This window comes from Phyllostomus discolor, chromosome 7, assembly GCF_004126475.2.
Source record: "Phyllostomus discolor isolate MPI-MPIP mPhyDis1 chromosome 7, mPhyDis1.pri.v3, whole genome shotgun sequence".
NCBI lineage: Eukaryota > Metazoa > Chordata > Mammalia > Chiroptera > Phyllostomidae > Phyllostomus > Phyllostomus discolor.
This window is the reverse complement of record NC_040909.2, coordinates 60194862-60213647: the sequence shown is the minus strand read 5'-3', so window position 1 is coordinate 60213647 and position 18786 is coordinate 60194862. Positions and strand designations below refer to the sequence as shown.

Below are 18786 nucleotides of genomic sequence, written 5' to 3'. Positions count from 1 at the left end.
GTGTATTCCTCCTTGTGTCCAAATTCTTTGGTACTCTCTGAGCTTCCTGGACTTCCTGAAATTCCATTTTTTTGCCAGATTGGGAAACTTCTCCTTCATTATTTTTTCAAATAAGTTTTCACTTTCTTGCTCTTCCTCTTCTCCTTCTGGTACCCCTATGATTCGGATATTGGAATGTTTAAAGATGTTCTGGTGGTTCCTAAGCCTCTCCTCATTTTTTTTAAATTCTTATTTCTTCATTCTGTTCTGGTTGAATATTTATTTCTCCTTCTCCTCCAAACTGTTGACTTGAGTCCTGATTTCCTTCCCATCACTGTTGGTTCCCTGTAGATTTTTATTTCACACAATGAGACCTTCATTGCTGCCTGGGTCTTTTTTATGCTTTTGAAGTACCCAGTGAGTTCCTGGAGCAACCTGATAACCAGTGTTTTGAACTGTGCATCAGATAGGTTGTTTATCTCTTCATTGCTTAGTTGTATTTTTTCTGGAGCTTCTTCTGTTCTTTTATTTGGGCCATTTCTTTTTTTTGTCTTGGTGTCCCAGTTACATAGTAAGGGGCTGAGCCTTAGGTGTTCACCAGGCAGGGAAACCCACATAGCTGCATTGTGATGCTGTATGTGGGGGAGAGGTCTGAAAGGGAAGAGTGCCACTTGCTCCACTCTCTGCCAGTTTTTAGCTACTTCCTCTGCTGCCCACAATCAAATTGGGCCTTTCTGGTGCTGGTTCCCAGGTGAGTGGGTTTGTGTATATTCTAGGACCCTGTGGGCCTCTCCAATGAACTCTCCTGTGAGGCTGGGAGTTTCTCCTGCTGCCACCTCAACCCCCACAGATGTTTTCAGTCAGAGATTTGAGGCTTTATTTCCCCACACTGGAACCCTGGGTTGTGAAGGAGAAGATAAATCTTTGCAGTCAAATCCCAAAAGACTTTTTTTTAGTATAGAATTTAGTTGATAATAAAAAATCAATGTTGACTCATTAATATGTTAATAATAGGAACACAGTGTGGGTATGTATGGAAACTCTCTGTACTACCTTTATAACTCTTCTGTAAGTTAAAATTTTGAAATAAAAAGTAATTAAAAACATAATTTTGTGCTAGGCACTTCTCCAGGTCCTGGGGACACATTGGATAGCAAATAGTCCTGGCCCCTGCCCTCATGGGACTTACTGTTTAGTGGGGAAACAGCAAAAAATGGTGCAGGTAAACAACTTTTGATGGTGAGATCCAGCATGACAGCGGCACTTACTTCAGCTAGGATTCTCAGAGAACATCTGAGACCTGACAGATGAAAATCCACTGGTCACACAAAGAGCAGAGCAGGTACAGGAAACAGCATGAGTAAAGCTCATAATATAAGAACTTTGACAGTGGGTTAAGTATATACAAGATGGATTCACTGGACAAAGGGATGATTCTTGTCCCAGGTGGGATGAAGCAGGATGACAAGAGAATTCATATGTTACTCAGAATAGCATGCAATTTAAATCTTGTGAACTGTTTATTTCCAGAATTTTCCATTTAGTATTTCAGACTACAGTTGAGTGTGGGTAACTGAAACTGCAAAAAGCAAAATTGTAAGTAAGGGGGAACTACTGTGGATGGAAGTAGACATGGAGAGGAGTAAACACATACAGGTTGTGTTTTGCAGATACAGCTTTCTGGGGATTATGAAAAAGGAGAGTTCAAGGATGTTAAGTTTGAGATATCTCTACCAACCAAAGTTAGATATGAGTCTGGAGTCAATAACAGAGGTATGGTTTGAAAATACAAATTTGGAAGTCCTGAGTATGTGAATGACAAGCCACAGGAATAGATGAGGTCAGAATAGAAGATACAGATGAAGAGAGGAGAGAGGAGACCTAGGGAGAGAAGGAGACATTAAATAAAGGTAAAGAGAGGACAGTAAAAATGGCATTTTTAGAACATGGGGTTCCGGAAACCCAGTAAGTAAAAAGCTTCAGAAAGGAGACAGTGGTCAACTGTGCCAAATGCTTCTGTGAAGGACAGAAAAATGATGAGTGACTTTATAACATAAACATTGTTGGAGACTTTGCTAAAAGCAGTTTTGCTAATGAGAATATATGAACTAGAGTGGATTGTTGAGTGAATGAAAGTAAGGAAATAAAATCAGCTTGTATAAACCTATTAGAAAAGTTTGGTTTTCCTGGAAGCCAAGAAAAGGGGCACTAACTAGAGGGAGGTGTTGGACCCAAGGACTTTTGTTGTTGTTGTTTTGCTAAGTGGGAGAAAAGTGCATTTTTTGTACTGACAGAATAACCTGAGCAAGGACTGTTGGAAGATTCAACAGAGAGAATGATAAAGAAACAAGCACACAAAGAGAACTTGGGTAGAAAAAGCACACTTCCTCCATTGCAAAAGAAGAGCAGAGATTTGGGTAGATAGTGTGGAGGTGAGGAAAGCCTTTATAATGGTCTCTATCTTCTCAATAAATCATAAAGAAAGGCAGAAAGCTAAAAACCAAGAGGAATAAAAGATACGGCAGTTTGAGAAAAGATAAAAATTACTACACCATATTGAGAACCCATGGAAGGTATATTACTTCAAAAGGAGTCAGTTTGACTATGGCATTTCTCCAGCAATACTCTACCCCTCAGGGCCAGGCTCAGAGAAGGCTCAGAGATGGTCTCATTCAGGGTTGTGAATTTTCCTGGAAAGTATGGCAATAGTTAGGAGGAAAAGAGGATGGAGGAAATGTAAAATTACATCATTTTGAATGAATCATAGAATTTAGGTTGAGTTCACAAAAGGTCACCAGTAGGAACTGATTAATCGTAAGGAAGATAGTGGGGTCAGTGGATGGGTATCTCACTGAGATCCAAAAAACATAATAGCAATGTTCTTGAGCAAGTGAGTTTATATTACTGTATGATGACTAGCTGGAGGTTTATTGCATATTTTATATCAGTTTAATGTTTTAAAATAATTATTGAAAAACGTAAGTAAATATTGAGTATATGGTTACCTAAATCATACTAAACTGTTTTCCCTTGGCTGTAAACAATGTTTACTTTGTAACTTGCAAGTCTGTATTTTTCCCTGTCTCTGGGATGGCAGCCATATATAGTTAACCTACCCAGGTAGCTTCCTTATGTATGAATGTGAAGAAATTGGGCTAACGCAGGTTACCAAAAGAGGGCGGTAAATCAGCAGACCCATGAGCCAGAAAGCCCAACTTTCTAGGTTCTGGGATCTTCTCCTAGAAAGATACTGTAGTCAAATGAAGTATAGAGAATGAGAATGAAAGATACATCAACTTGATACTTACTAGAGCTGATTGTAATTAATGCTGCCTCTTCATGTTTGCTACTGAAAATCATTTAAGTTCTGCCAACTGAACTTCCAAGTCAGGAAACTTTAGTGCATCCAGGAAGCATGAATGAAGGGAAAATATGTTTTCCCCCACTCAAATCCATTCAATAAAATTCCAAATTTTGCTTCAAAAAACTAGCAGGTATTGATATTTACAGCATACTTCTGCAGAGTTAGAGATTCTAGATCACTTAATTTTTGTATTTGCACATCAGTTTAAAAAATAAAAAACGCAAAATATATGACTATGATTTTAAAATGCCAAGTTATTTTAAGTTCACTCAAGAATCAAAATAACAGTGAAGTCATGAGCCACTTAATAACAGGAACATGTTCTGAGAAATGCATTGTTGTGGGAATATCAGAATGCACTTACACAAACCTAGCTGGTACAGCCTGCTACACATCTGGGATATATGGTATAGTCTGTTGCTGCTAGGCTACAAACCTGTACCTGTACAATATATAACTGTATAAACCAATACTAAGTTAAACCAAACACAAGAGAAAATGATGCAATCCAGAGACAAGTAAACATGAGATGAATGAAGCTGCTGTCAGTGTAATGGTATACTATTTTACAATAAACTTTTTTTTTTATAAATAGAAACAGTATACTCTACAATAAGAGTATAGTATAGCAAATACCAGTAATATAACCATTTATCAAGTACTGTGTACTTACTATATGTAATTGTATATGCTATACTTTTATATGCTTGGCATTGTGGCAGGAAAAGAAACTGCTCTCTGTAACACTTGCAAGTTTTGTAGGGACAAAAGCTGAGTAAAAGTTATTTTTAGGTAAGGAGCCGGCTAGCAGACGTTGCTAAGTAACGTTATCTGAAGGTCACTAACCTTGCTCCTGCTTCTGAATGCTTGCTTTCAGCAGCTGGTTCCCCCTCCCTTTCTGCCTGTGTAACTGGTATATAAAAAGGACCCCTAACCCAGCCTTTTCAGCTCAAGATTTGGGAATTAACCCCCCCTTGAGTCCCGTGCGCGTAATAAAGTTTGTGCTTTGTTATCTTCCCAAGTGTGGGTGGATTTTCCACAGCAGCATCACAGTAGGTTTATACCAGTATCACCACAAACATGTGAGTAATGTGTTGTGCTTCGATATTAAAACAACTGTCATTAGGCAATAGGAATTTTTCAGCTCCATTATAAACTCATGTGACTACCATTGTATAAGCAGTCCATTACTGACCGAAACATCATTATGTGGTGCATGCCTGCAGTCTAAATCATAATTTCTTAAGCCTTTAAGGTTTGTTTTTCTTCAACCTATTTGAGAGACAGAGCTCATACAACGGTATAGTATCATAATGATGGTGGGGTGCACATGGGTTGCCAAACAGAATTTTCCCACTTCATCTATTCCCTCATTGAGAATTAATGTTATAAACTACAGTCGACATTTTAAATAATAGTGTAGGGGAAAAGGCAAGACTCAAAAAAGGCAATTATTAAACACAAAAAACAGAGCATCTATCTTTTCTATCAGTGTTGTTTGGAACTAATGTAGCATATAGGAACTAGGTTAAGGTTAAAGTTGGAATCTTGGTTCTAATGCCAGGTGAGCCCCGTTTGGCAATTCACTTGATCTTTGTGTTTCCTAACTGATAAAATAGAGTTGATAACACTGATCCTACCACTTTTCAGGTTGCTTTAAGACTTGACTTTAAATTCATTTTTTATAAACACTTATTCAGTTCCTAGTATGTCCTAGACATTGAACTGCGGTACATAGTGATAAAACAAATTATTTGCTTTCACAGAACTTACATCTCAATGGAGGAAGATATATGAATAAAGCAAGAAGAAACAGGTGGTATGGGTGGAGGCTGAATCTGCAGAAACGTGTTCTATTTTATATAAGGTGATCAGGAAAGCCTCTCTGGAATTTCAATAGAGACTTGAATAAAGTGAGTTGTCAGGTCTTTCTTGGCAAAACACACAAGGGCAAGGCCCTGATGTTAGAAAGGCTTGGCAGGTTCAAGGAACAAGCAGTGTGGCTGGATGACAGTGAGCTGGTGGAATGGTAATGAGGTCTAACAGATAAGGTTGGAGATGAAGATCGTGTAAAGAGTCTGGCTCTCATACAAAGGTAAATAGGAAGACACTGGAGGGGTCTGAGCAGAAGAGGGCCATAATTTGACTCCTGTTTCAACAGGATCATTCTGCCTACTGTGTGGAGAATAGAACAAATTACTAGGAGTCAAAGGTGATAAAAGGAAGGCCAGGCAATGTATTCAGGCAGACTAGGTGAGCTACTTTCGACTATGGTGATAATGGTGCACATGGTAACTGGTTAGAATCTGGATATATTTTGAAGGAAGAGGCAATAGGGTTTTCTCATGGATTTGGATAGGATGTGCGAAAGAGAGGAATAGAATAATAAGAATTTAGGCCAGAACAAATGGAACAAAGGAGTTAGCGATATAGGTGAATTTGCTTTAGAATTTAAAGACCATTATATGAGGGGGTATTAAATAGTTCATTTTGTACCAGAAGCCAAATATTTGATAGATTAAAATTTCATTCTAGTCTACCATAACATATTTCATGATTTTCACCAAATATTCAATCTGGAAATTCACTAGTCAGAGGTCAGTTTACAATAATGGAAATTTTTAATCAGAAAAAGTTTTATTATTAAGAAACAATGCCATCAGGTAAAAAAGCAAAAAAACTGTGCAATTATGGCAAAATGTTTAAAAACATCTACACATTTGCCCTGAAAGGACTACAGTACTTACTACATACCTGAGCACTGAACAATGAATGACATTTTAAACTGCTTCACACAGGGAATCTGATTCCTTGTGAATTACTTCAACTTTTTCTCATGCACCAATGAGATGAACTTGATGCTTAGGCATCAATTTTGTAGGATAACAGAATACAAAGATGGAAACTAAAGAATGAAATTAAAACTTTCCTATAATATAGTTATATCAAGTCCAGTTTTCAATGTTTAAAAAATATATAGGAAAGTGCTACATACATTCTTCAAAAGCAAAAACAAGTTTAAACAGGGACCAACATATTTTCGACCTTTATTTTAATTCTGTGGTCCCCTTAATATATTTTACTTATATTCTCAACATACTATGCAAAGGTATCTTAACTATCTATCTATCTATATATATCAACACATATTACTCATCTTAGTTTTCTACGGCTTCACAAATCATTTTAAAAGTGGCAAAGTATCCTAGCTATATAATTTAAACAAATAGTTCTTAATACAAAATTCAATATATATTCTACACCCATAGCAAATTCTAAACCTTGGCTTTAACACACTATACTTTGATCACACCATTAATATAAATTGTTACAGCAAAAGGATCAACTGTTGTGCAGATCAACAGAAAAAAATCTACTGTGGAATTAACCATAGCATGTTTGTTGTACTCCTATATGTCATACAGCACATGTAAATTACTAACTCAACATTTTATATTATGCTTTCAAGTAACACATTATTCTTTAATAAATACAGAAGATTGTCAAAAAGCATCAGGGAATCATAAAATATTCAACAAAGCTTTCAAAAATAAATTACATCAACATCTCTTGCAAAAGTTAGTTATTCTTGCTTTCCTTCCCTCTGCAATGCAACACTGTAAAGATGCTTTAAAAAACTCACAGAAATAGCCCCCAAACAGCATGAAGATGAAGAGAAGGAAAAACTGGGGAGAAAAAAAAGTTCATTGGTTGACAAAGTACAAAGAGATTATAGCTACACTATAAAACCCAGGAAGAAAAAAAAAAACACATTATCTAGCTTCAGAAGACTAGATTTTAAAATGTTAATTCTGTAAGTCCTGTCTACTTTGATTCTTCTTCAGAAAACATTTCCTACTGTAGAGGTCTCAGACAAGCAGTTTGGAAAGTTTCTGAAAAATGAGGTATGTGATGCAAAGAGGCAATGTTTTAAAATTGTTTCACAGTGTCACATCACAATTTGTACAGGTTTCTAATTAAAAATATGCCTATTTATTTTCTTTAAGAAAATCAAAATGTTCCACATAAGGACAGACTCTGGCCTATAGTTATATCCTTTATTGATTACTCTAGGCATAATACAAATTAAGTTACTGATCCAAATATCTACAAATAATATGACAAATGAGTTGCTTTGTATTTTTTGAGTATTCCTAATTGATTGTTAGAAATTCATCAGTTAATATTAAACATGATTAAGTACCTATAATTCTCGAGTTCTATTTACTCATTCTTTTCCTTCTCGATCATCTTCAGCTAGAACAAGGTTTCCAACATGAAAATATTTATCACTACTAAGTGCAAAAATTTTTAACAATGAGGTTTTAATTGTCACATGTAACTTAAAAGCCATGAAATTCAACCACTGCAGGAGTTTTGTTTCTGTAAAACAGAATTTTAAAAGCAGGTATAAAACTTCACATTATGCTCTGTGCAGAACAGAAATATGTTACCTTTCACTGTACCAATACAAACTAGATAAGTAGAGAATGGAAAAGGAAGTCAGGCAACAAAATGGCCCATGTTAGTGCAAACTATGTTTAATGTTCTCACTATTCTAAGACTGAGTCCAGTTACACCAATAACTGGCCATATCTTGCTATCAGGTAAATAGAGAATCTTATGCAATCACAACAGTTCAACAGGTGAAGTACAATGGCCACAAAATTAATATACCAACTCGAAAGGTGGGCAAACGCTCAGACAATTTAAATCTACCTAGCTATACCTACCTATAACTTATACTAGCACCAGCCACCTGTGATTCTGAGCCCTTGTCGGGATTTTTTAATGAAACAGTGTTAGCACTTGAAAAAGTTATCAACAGAAAATAGCTATTTTAAAACTTTAGCTTAATTTAAAGTTATACAGGAAAGATGAAACCATCAAACTGAAAGTTCTGAGATGATTTGTTTTTCCTTCAATCTACTCTAACAAAACACATTTAAATCTCAGTACACTTGAAAACAGTACATAAATATATATATATATATATATATATATAGTGTGTGTGTGTGTGTGTGTGTGTGTGTACAACAAGAATCTAGGTTAGTGCTTCTCTGTGTTGGAGAGGTCACAGAGAAAGTCCTAGTGATATTGCCTCAGATTTTTACCCGTATTTAAAATAAAAAATCACATCAAACTAGTTTGGATGTTTCTAACCAATAACCTAATTGCTCTTATAAGACTGCATAGTTATTAATTCATCTGGTAACTCAGACTATTTATCACAAAATTCTAGAATGAAAATGATGTTTTTATACTAGAAAAAATGCTGATAATTGCACTTTGTTACCTTTTGCTTACTGAAATGAAAATATCACAAGGATGAAGACATCCTTCCCTATATTGTAATCTTTAAGAATACCCACTTTCACATACAAACTCTCAGCTTTCTTCAATACTGACAGCATTTCTTGTGTCACTGCAAGTTTCCTCAAGTACTAGATGTCAGTAAGTTCACTAGACCTGTTACTCAAAGTACTTTCTGAAGACACTGAGGGTAGAGTTTAGCAACAGCACATTCAAAATGCCGGCCAAGGTCCCACAGCCGATCTGGGGTCTCATACACTTTCATCCATTGGTCAGTGATGTCATCATATTGGTAAAGGGAATTTTTTCTGCTGGTTCTGAAGACATGTTCTTCAACAGTCACTTGAGTGGCTCGAACAAATAAATGAAGTTTATTCTGGAAAAGTACCAGTTTAAGGTACGGATTTATAGATTCATCACATGGAAAGTCCTTCTTACGAGTCCATTTATTTAGCTCAATGTCATAGGCTTCTACAGTAAACATGCGCTGATGATTTCCACAGGTTCCAGCTATGTAGTAGATAGAGTCTTTGTATACAGCTGCTAAACCCTGGATTCTAGGCACAGTCATAGGGGTTAAAAAACCCCAATAGTCTTTTTGAGGCTCATAGAAGAGGAAAAATTCTCCTAAAATAAAAGAAGAAAGAGGAAAAAAAAACAAGAATAGGTACATTTATATGTCTTTTTGGTTATGTTGAAGACTAAAGAACATAATCTTCCAAATATTTCACTTCCTAAAATACTGATTTTATAATCTGCAGAGATACATTAATTATAAAAGAGCTTAAAATTTCTTTGTTCCATGGCACAACATAATATTATAGATTATAGTTACCCTGAATTGGGGGTGTTCATAATTGGGAGAGGTGAGGAGTTACTTTGGCCTGATGGCAGAATAGTAGTTAAGAACTTGGTTCCATTTCTTCTATCCAACTATGTATTTCAGAAAATTTATTTTAAGCCACCATTAAAAAAAGCATTATTACTAAAGGTTAGCCAGTGAGATCAAAATACATATATAGCTTCATCATGAATAAGCCACTATCAATTTATGTGCTAATTATCTTATTAGAAGATAGTATATAGAATCGTTCAGATTTGTATCTATGTGCCACTTATGTGTTTTAGTGTTTCCATAATGCAAAGATAAATATTCAAGAGGGAAAATATGGCTTAAATATGATAGAAGACACACACATAGTTTATGGAGTTGACTTTGAGTCAGTTTCAATTCTATTTGAACAATAAAAGGGTGTTCTGAGTCAGACTGCCAATATAAAAATGTTGAAGAGAATTAAATTAGTGAAGGTTTACAAGGGTTTGGCTGATTATAACATTTCTACAAAATCCTTGATATAAAAACCTAAACCCTTTATGAACAGATTAAATGATATGATAATAGCCAGATAGTACAATGTAAGCTTCTGATTATTCATGTCAAGTTTATTTACATAAAGAGGCTGTGTTTAGTTTAGCAATACCTATGTAGGTATGAGCTTCTCCTTGAAAACGGTTTTGAACTAGGTTTACTCTTATCTACAAATTTAACTGCCAGCTCAATAGTGATGCTGTAATTTCAAATTTTCTTAAAATAGCTTGTTAAACTCCCAGCTTGTGCTTGCACATCACCTGCTCTTAAATGATGAACTTGTAACAGGATTCCTAGTGAAGAAGATAGGAATTAAAATTTTCTAACATGTACTACCTACCTCTCTATAAATTTATTATGTAAAGAAAGATGATACATTTAAAAAGTTGATTTTAAATATCTAAAATAACTTTAATAAATTAAAAGCCATGATGGTCAGCCCTGGCTGGATGTAGATCAGTTGGTAAGGCTGCAGATTCAATAGATGTTAGAACACATACAAGAATTAGCCAATGAATGCAATAAAAATCGTTATTTTTCTCTGTCTCTCCCCCTTCCCCCTTCTTTCTAAAAATCAATAAAATAAAATAAAATTTAAAAATAAAACTACAAGCAACGATAGGTAATTAAGAAAACCTTCAGAGCGTCAAATTTCTCTTATATAAAATACAACCTTGGATTAAACAAGGTTCATTTGGTTCATTCCAGCCTTGAAATTCTATTAATTCAATGCTACTTTGTTTTTGAATTTACATTAATATACAACCTTTACCTTCCAAATGAGTGTCTTACAATATATTCTATGCCAATCAACCAACTGGTCAGTCAGTAAGACCAGTAAATCATATTGGATGATTTAACTTATCTAACCACACTCAATAGATTTTACATCCATTCTTACATAACATTTTTCTGCAAGATCAACAAAACTAAATCATGCCTATTTTTCTATTCAACTCAAACAAGGCACTAGAGAGTACTACTCCTGGAAAATTAACTTTTACTGAACTTTAAACATATGGGCTCAGGCTTTTCTATGAAATTTTAAGTCAAATAATTAGAGCAAAGAACCTAATTTAAAGGAAACAATAAGAACTAAACCTTTATATGTATCTCAACACAGAAGTTGCCCCTTTTCTCTTGCTTTATTATACTGGGTTGACCAAAAAGTCATAATGTTTTTTTTTCCATAAAATAAGACACTTTTTTCATTTTCAGCAATAACTTTATTGATTTGGGTATTTTGAGTATGTTGGCTATCTCTCGCTATTGATCGCTAGTGGGTAGAGGCCAGCCATGCTGCTCAACATCTTCCAATGCATAAGACTGCCCCAAGCAAAGAATTTTTTGGCCAAAGTGTCATTGGTAGCGAGAAACTTCAGAAACCACTTTTGACACATTGATTCAGTCACAGCACCTTCTCCATACACTGCACAAATCTTTTATTGTATTTCAGTTGCATTTTTACCTTTCTTTAAATAAAAAAGTGTGCTAAAAGTATGCTAAAATGTTGTATCATTTCTTCCATCTTCAATATTAAAATGGATGCAAAAAAATTTACTAATTTTTATGTTTTTTTTTAAATGCACACTGATATAACAGCTGTCACAATACAATCTAACAAAATTATTTCTAATGAAGTTAAAGACAACTAAGTACTACCAGAGCCATTGTTGGGAAAAAACATAATGGATTTTTGGCCAACCCAATAATAATAGCTGAGGATAATATTTATACATAAGCAATTAATAAACAAAAGAGAAATAAGGATGTTGGTATTATCAACATTACATTCAACATTTAAACAACTAAAATGTGTAAAAACTAAACACAAGGAAGACATTAGTTATCTCAAATCTGAACCTTGGAACAAATGTCTTATTTTCATACAGTCACTTTTTCTACTTCTGCATCATTTTAACTCTTTTAAAAAGCTAAGTATGTTAAATATTTCTTATGTATACTGGTAAAAGTATGAAAAAAAGTGACATCTCAAAAATTTTCCAGTAAAAAAAAATTGAAAACAATGCATTACAGAAGGCTGCAGTGAAATTAAAATCAGAAGGCTGTCACTTCAAATTCTCCATAATTAAGTTTTGTAATGTTTGCAACCATAAAGCTTATACAAAATTCCTGAGTAATTGATTAGTATGAGTTTAGTTAATGCCTTCTTTTTTCTCTTAAACTAATCTCTAAAAGAAGGACTTGCTATAACATCTCTTGATTATGTTATTGAAGAATAAAAGAAAAGTCATGCATCAACTTGCTTTCTTGTTTAAAGTCTTAAAAACAACTCTAAAATACTCCAAAAATACTAAACTATTACTTATTAAAAAATGCTTTCAGAAATACTTATTCCACATTTCAAAGCAGAAAGAACATAAAAACTTACAGGATTATTTTAATAACTTAAAAATATCTGCCTTTTAAAATTCTTTTAAATTTTGTATTTATTTATTTTTAGAGAGCGGAAGGCAGGGAGAATGAGAGAGAAACATCAATCAGTTGCTCTGCACATGCCTAACTGGGGGCTGGGGAGCATCCCTGACCAGGAATCAAACTGGCAACCTTTTGCTTTTGGGAGAATGCCCAACCAACTGAACCACACCTGTCAGGGCTGCCTTTTTAGATTTAAAAGTTTATTTTCTTTATAGGTCCTTTAAAGAACAGACTATTCCACTAAAGTTTATGATAAGAAAGCCCTAGGTATTCCTCAATTAATAGGAACATACACCTGTTTTAGTATAACTGAAACACAATTTGACCTCTTAGTATTTCAGGACAAACTGAATCACTCAGGCACCTACCCTGTAAAACATAGATCTTCTCTTTGTACTCCACAGCATTATGAAACTCCATTGCAACAGGCATTGCACAAACAGTAGTCCAACAATTTTCTCTGCTATCATAGCACTCCACAGATTTCAGTGAGTTTCTCCCATCACCTTCATAAACGCGCCCTCCAATTGCATACATCTTACCACAGCAATACACCAGTTTGCAGCCTATTCTGGCACGAAGCAAGGATGGTTTGGATAGCCACCTATTGGTGGAATGGTCATACATCCAGAAATCATTTTCTGCCTTATGGTCGATGGAAACCTCACTGCTGCTTGGCCTGTATCCTCCTGCAATGTAAATGTCATTATCTGGTGATATAAGAATCCCAACTTCTCTTAGATCATTTGGCGGTTTGCATAATTTAAATACTCTTCCTGTAACTATATCTAGACAAGGCACTGTTTGCTTCTTTCCTGAGTGTTTGTGGGCAGCATCAAAACATATGATCATTTCGGATGCAGTCATTCCAAGTCTCTGTGTACAGCCATTAGTATTAGATGGTCCCTTCTCTACACAGCTTTCTGCTATAGCCTGTGCAAACTGAGGTGGAATTTTCTCTATAAAGGTATCTTCCATCAGAGGAAAACGTATGCATTTGGCAAAAATTTCCGGAAGGTGCACTTCTCTTTCATTCTGTTCATGTTCAAACCACCTTACAATGCTTTCATAAACATGCTCTTCTCGGTCTACATTTAAATCATCACTGTCTAGTATGCTTATCAGCTGGTCTTTTGTCAACTGGAGAAACTCTTGTTCTTTGGTGACACACAGAAACTTTTTACGAATGTATTCTTTTGATCGATCTCGGAGTTCCTGATGACCATAATGATCAGCAAAGATGAAGACCCCAATAGAATTTTGTGGGTCCAAATGACTGATCATATACTTAGCACATTGGTCTTGGATGGAAGGAATCTGGAAGATGCTAGCTGCAGTAAACAAGGCTTGAACATTGGCCTCTGTCAGAACAACTCTGGAGGTGTAGGCATACTTCAACACTAAATCCATTGATTCAGCTTCAACACCAACTATTCGAACTTCTTTTTGAGAACTTTCTGTAAGGCCACTAGTGAACATGGATCTACAAAGGAAAGAGTACTTAATATTATGCATCCTATAAATAAAAATTATGGTGGCAAATTTAAAAACTATAAAATATTTACCACAAAAATAATGTTTGAAACTGAAAAATATTTCCTAATGTGTCTCCCAATATTCTGAATGGGGACAAAAGTTGCTCATCTAGCAGAAGGATTTAATCTAATTTCAAAAACCTCATTATCAGGACCATCTACTTTGTGCCAACTCTGAAGAAAGGGAAGAATACCTAATTAAAGAATACCAAAAGGTGGCATGGAATATTCCAGAACACCTTATCTTCCTTGGAGACCCTATCCAGGCTTCTGGTGATTTAAGTTGCCTTAAATCACCAAGCCAGTCAAAAAGTTTAGAATACCTATAGAGTGCTAATGTGATACATTAGCATATAGAGACTAATAAAACTTTTCATGTCCCAATGGAAATACACAAAGCAACTCCTGCCCAAAATATATCTTTAAATTTTTCACCTTAGAAAAACAAAATGTTCTTCGCAAATTCTTATTCTCTAACTACTCATATTTAAAACCATCTTATGAATAATCCCTTATTCATTATAAGGATTATAAAGAACATCACTTTACTTATCCTTGGACATTTTGAAAATCTTTGTTTAAAGAAATATGCTGAATATTCTCCAGGCTATCATATTTTACCTATTATATCTGTATATGAATAAAGATTATGGATGGCTGATTATAATGCTTATTTCTAAATATAATTTATGAATTAACTGATTATTCGAAGATAATGGTTTTAAATCCCAAACTATTTCCTTTAAGATCAAGCTTTTTTAAAAAAATTAAAATATCCGTCCATTTATGGGCCTTTCTTGGCCAAAACATTAAGTAGCCAGAAGCCTGGCTCTTTATTTAAGTATTTGTTATTTACAAACATTATTTGCATTTTCAAAATTAAAACATAAAAACCAAATCAAAATGTCTTTTAAAAGCCTTGCCAGAAAGGGGCTGTGTGCCCTAGAATGCTTACTAGATGTCTATTGAAGAAATTGGCCTAACACTGGTAATAAAGTTAACTATCCAGACCCCTCCTATTTTAAGTGTTATGCTATGAAAAATATCCTTAAATAGGAAGATTTCCAGTTACTTTTTAAATCTCCATTAAATTATTTTAAAATTCTGAGAAATACTGGAGATACACAAGGTATCACAAGGACCCAGCTGACTGCCTAGGTTAACCATCTTTGAGTCCTATTTTTACTTCCACAATGCAAATTTTAAATTTAATATCACACAGGGCTTTTTTTTGATGACTAAAAACTAGATGTTCCAATGTATGAGCTGGTTTTCAATTCAGGTGCTGAAAAACTCAATGAAACAGTTACCAATTAAAAAGAAAAATAAAGCCCTTCATTAGGCATAGATTAACTCCCAAAGGAGAATATTGCTACATATCCCTTTATCAAGGGAACTACTAGTGACCTGAATAGGTTGGTCCCACACACAAGAGCAATATGACATCTGATGAGTTCTTCTCTGTTCTAATAGGTTCTTTATGTAAATTCTATATAAAGTGGGATAATGTCCTCACACAAAACTCTGATCAGCAAAACGTTTGTAACATAACAATACAGAATTTAATTCTGACAAGTCACTGGGGTCATGAAACTGCTATGCCAGATTCCACGCTATCAGATTCTTCCACCAGTAATACAAGACTTAGAAAATATTAAGTACAACTTTCTAGATCTCACATAAAGAGAAGTACTGTGCCAAGAAGCTTCTGTATGAAAACCACAAGCAAGAGATAAAAACAATCATTAAGTTTTCTAGCCAAATATCTTCATCTAAATTCACATATTTAATTTCTTAGAAATTAAGAAAATCTATTATACTTCTTTTAAAATGATTTGATTAGGTCTTCAAAACTAACTTTAATTATGACATTTAATGGTAACATTTCAATAAGAAGATACATTTTCACTTTGAAGTTTCAATGTTTTTTTTTAACAATTCAAACTTCATATAATAAAAACTTCTAAAACGCAGTTTTGAAGAGGACCCACACTCCTGTTCCTTAAAAGTCAAAAAGTGACTAAGAAGCCTGGCTCTGGAATCAAATCCAACTTCAACCACTCACTAGTTAGAAGATTTACACAGACCACTTTAATTTCCCCAAGTCTCAGTTTTTTTTCACATGTAGAATGGAAATAACAACTGTGCAGAGATAGAATTGTAAAGAGTACATAAAGCAATATACGCAAAGTAAAGTTACCCCAGAACTTGATAAGCGGTTAATTATGACATGCATTTAAGCACATAAATGACCTAACCATATCTAATGGACAGTCTGGATAAGTGAATCTCATGAGCAGTTTCTATTACTAGGCCAAACTGCGTATCTTTTCTGTACTATATGAGTTTCTTCTTTTTCCTTTCCAGTTCACTGCTTCATAATGGTTACTACTTAATAGTCCAATGACCTACCCTCATATTTAGTTACATCACAAGCATCAGACTGAAGCGACTATATTTAACTCAGTGTTCTGAGAAATAGGAACCAGAAACTACTGTCTGGAACACTACACTACTATATGTCCTATAAAGGTAAGCACCTTCAAAAGGAAAAAAGCACTTAAGAGTATGGCTGAGAAAATTATTTCCAGTCTTTCACGCACCATTAGTAGGCATTGAAAGGCTAAAAACAATTAGCACTTGAAAAAAATGAGAACTTAAACTCAAGCAGGAAGCTGCCTTTATCACTGATCTTTTCTTAAGAGTGTGAACTTATATTTTAGACTCAAGTTTTAAAATTTCACTTTTCAAAGTTTTGTGAGAATAAAAGATGAATATAAATGAAATGAAAACTTAGCTTAAAAATGCTTTGGGAAATCTTGGAAAAAAATCACCAGTCTGGGGCATAAAATACATAGAAAACTATATTTCATTTGTTTTTATTTCACTGCTTTTATCTCCATGGCATTAAAACAATCTATTAGCAGTTATTTGTTTTGTTTTAACCTGCAAAAGAGCTACATGCATTAAAAAAATATGCATCATGGATAAATTTCTGGGACAAATTCTAGACCAGCACCGTCCAATAAAATTTTCAGTGATGGAAATGTTCTGTATCTGGGCTGTGCAACGTGGCAGCTGCTACCTACAGGTGGCTACTGAGCACTTTAAATGTGGTTATTGTGTCTAAAAAACTGAATTTTGAATTTTGTTTAATTTTAAATAAAGTTTCAATGCCACACATGGCCAGTGGCTGCCATATTGGGCAGCAAAATTCTAGATTTTCTGGGCATTTATCTGAAACAAACAAACAGAAACATATTTACTAACTTAAAAAAAACAACCACCTGAATTCTAGGAGAATCCGACAAGTCAAAACAAGAAAAAAATGTACCACCTGTTACCTATTTTCACAAAACAAACTCATTGGTTTTATTTCATTGTAGCACGTCAGTATTGTAATCAAATGGCCGATGGTGAGGGGGGAAAGGGAACTCGGTGCGGGTATCGACAGAAGTCTCTACCATCATCATACCTGAAGTAAGGGCTGATTGCAGCAAGAACGTTTCTATGACAGGAAAATGTTTTCCCGTGATCCACTTCCACTACAATGTCTGTCAACTGTCCTTCATCGTACATTGTTTTGAGTTGCTTAAGAATACTGCAAGCATGGAAGGGGTCCATGGCATCGCTGGTTGTGTCTGAAGATGGAATCCCATTCGGAGTTGGGGAAGACTTATTTAAATCTAGGAGGAGAAAAATTGTACAACTACAAGAAGTTCGGAGCCAGTTTCGGCGTTGCGGGTTTTTTGTTTTGTTTTTGTTTGCTTGGCTTGTTTTTTTCCCACTACAAAAATACTCATATATACACCACCAAATGACACCGCAAGGGAGGATGTGGGAAAGCGCGAGCTGCAATGCAAGTTCAAATACCAGCCTACTCCTCCGGAGCCCGGCGAGCCCGAAGCCCGTGCTCGCCCAGGGTCCGTGTGGACAGACAAGGTGAAGTGTCTGTGGGGACTCCACCGACAGCCTGAACGTCCCAACGGAGAGCCGAGAGCGGGAGCCTCACAAGGAACGCGCGTGGGATGACGGCCGCTGGTACTCATTCAACCGCCTCCCGAAAGGTCGGAAAGGCGGCGGGCACCCGGCTTCCCTTATTCTAATTCTGGTCCAGCCGGACCGCCCACCGCCCTCCACGCCGTTCATCCTCCCTCCCCTCATCCCTCTTCACCTCTCCATCTTTCTCTCCGGCTCCTCATCGTCACCACCACGGCTCGCAGAAAGAGCCTGGCCCCCGGCCCACCTCCCCCGCAACGAACCTCCCTAGCTACGATACAACCCACCTGCCGACGCGGCCATTTCTCCAAGGGCCGGGCTCCAGCTATTTAAGGAGGAAATGTCATTTCGCTTCCCTCTATCACAGGTTCCGGCTCTTCTAAGCTTCTCCTAGCCAATGGGATGGCCTATGAGTGTGGCTCCACCTCCATCCTCCGAATTCCGAGCGTTGCTTGGTCAGAGTGTATGCAAGGCACATCGGGAAATGTAGTTTTATTGTCCCCGCTCCCGCGTGGTCTGCGTCGGGTGGAGGCCAAAGCCGGGGATTCCTATTGGCTGGTTCTAGCGAAGAGAGCGGGGTGATCGCCTGCATATGTCAGTGGGGTACTCGGTACCTGCCCAGGGTGGTAGCCTTGTAGCTGAAGAGAGCTGTCATGCAAAGGGCCTGGGGTTGGGGAAGCTCTCGAAGGGAAAATTATCCCATGGTAGACCTTTCTCAGGCCCCGGCTCATTCTTTTTTTTTTTTTTTTTTTTTTTTTTTAAATCTTGTTCTTCAGCGGGGGAGGGAG

General features: G+C 35.9%; 1 protein-coding gene across 2 annotated transcripts; it reads right to left on the bottom strand.

The window, feature by feature from the left end:
• Positions 1-5957: 5957 nt before the first annotated feature.
• Positions 5958-18513, bottom strand: KBTBD8 (kelch repeat and BTB domain containing 8). Of its 2 annotated transcripts, XM_028518300.2 has the most exons (4): positions 18286-18513; positions 17475-17685; positions 12833-13947; positions 5958-9283 (listed from the first exon to the last, which is right to left on the bottom strand). In XM_028518300.2, exons 1-4 carry the CDS (start codon positions 18299-18301, stop codon positions 8820-8822), a joined length of 1806 nt encoding a protein of 601 aa, XP_028374101.1. In that variant the 5' UTR covers positions 18302-18513; the 3' UTR covers positions 5958-8819. The 2 variants fall into 2 exon arrangements, with proteins under 2 accessions (XP_028374101.1, XP_035886894.1); XM_036031001.1 differs by lacking the exon at positions 17475-17685 and having other exon boundaries at positions 18286-18371.
• Between the last annotated feature and the right edge of the window lie 273 nt (positions 18514-18786).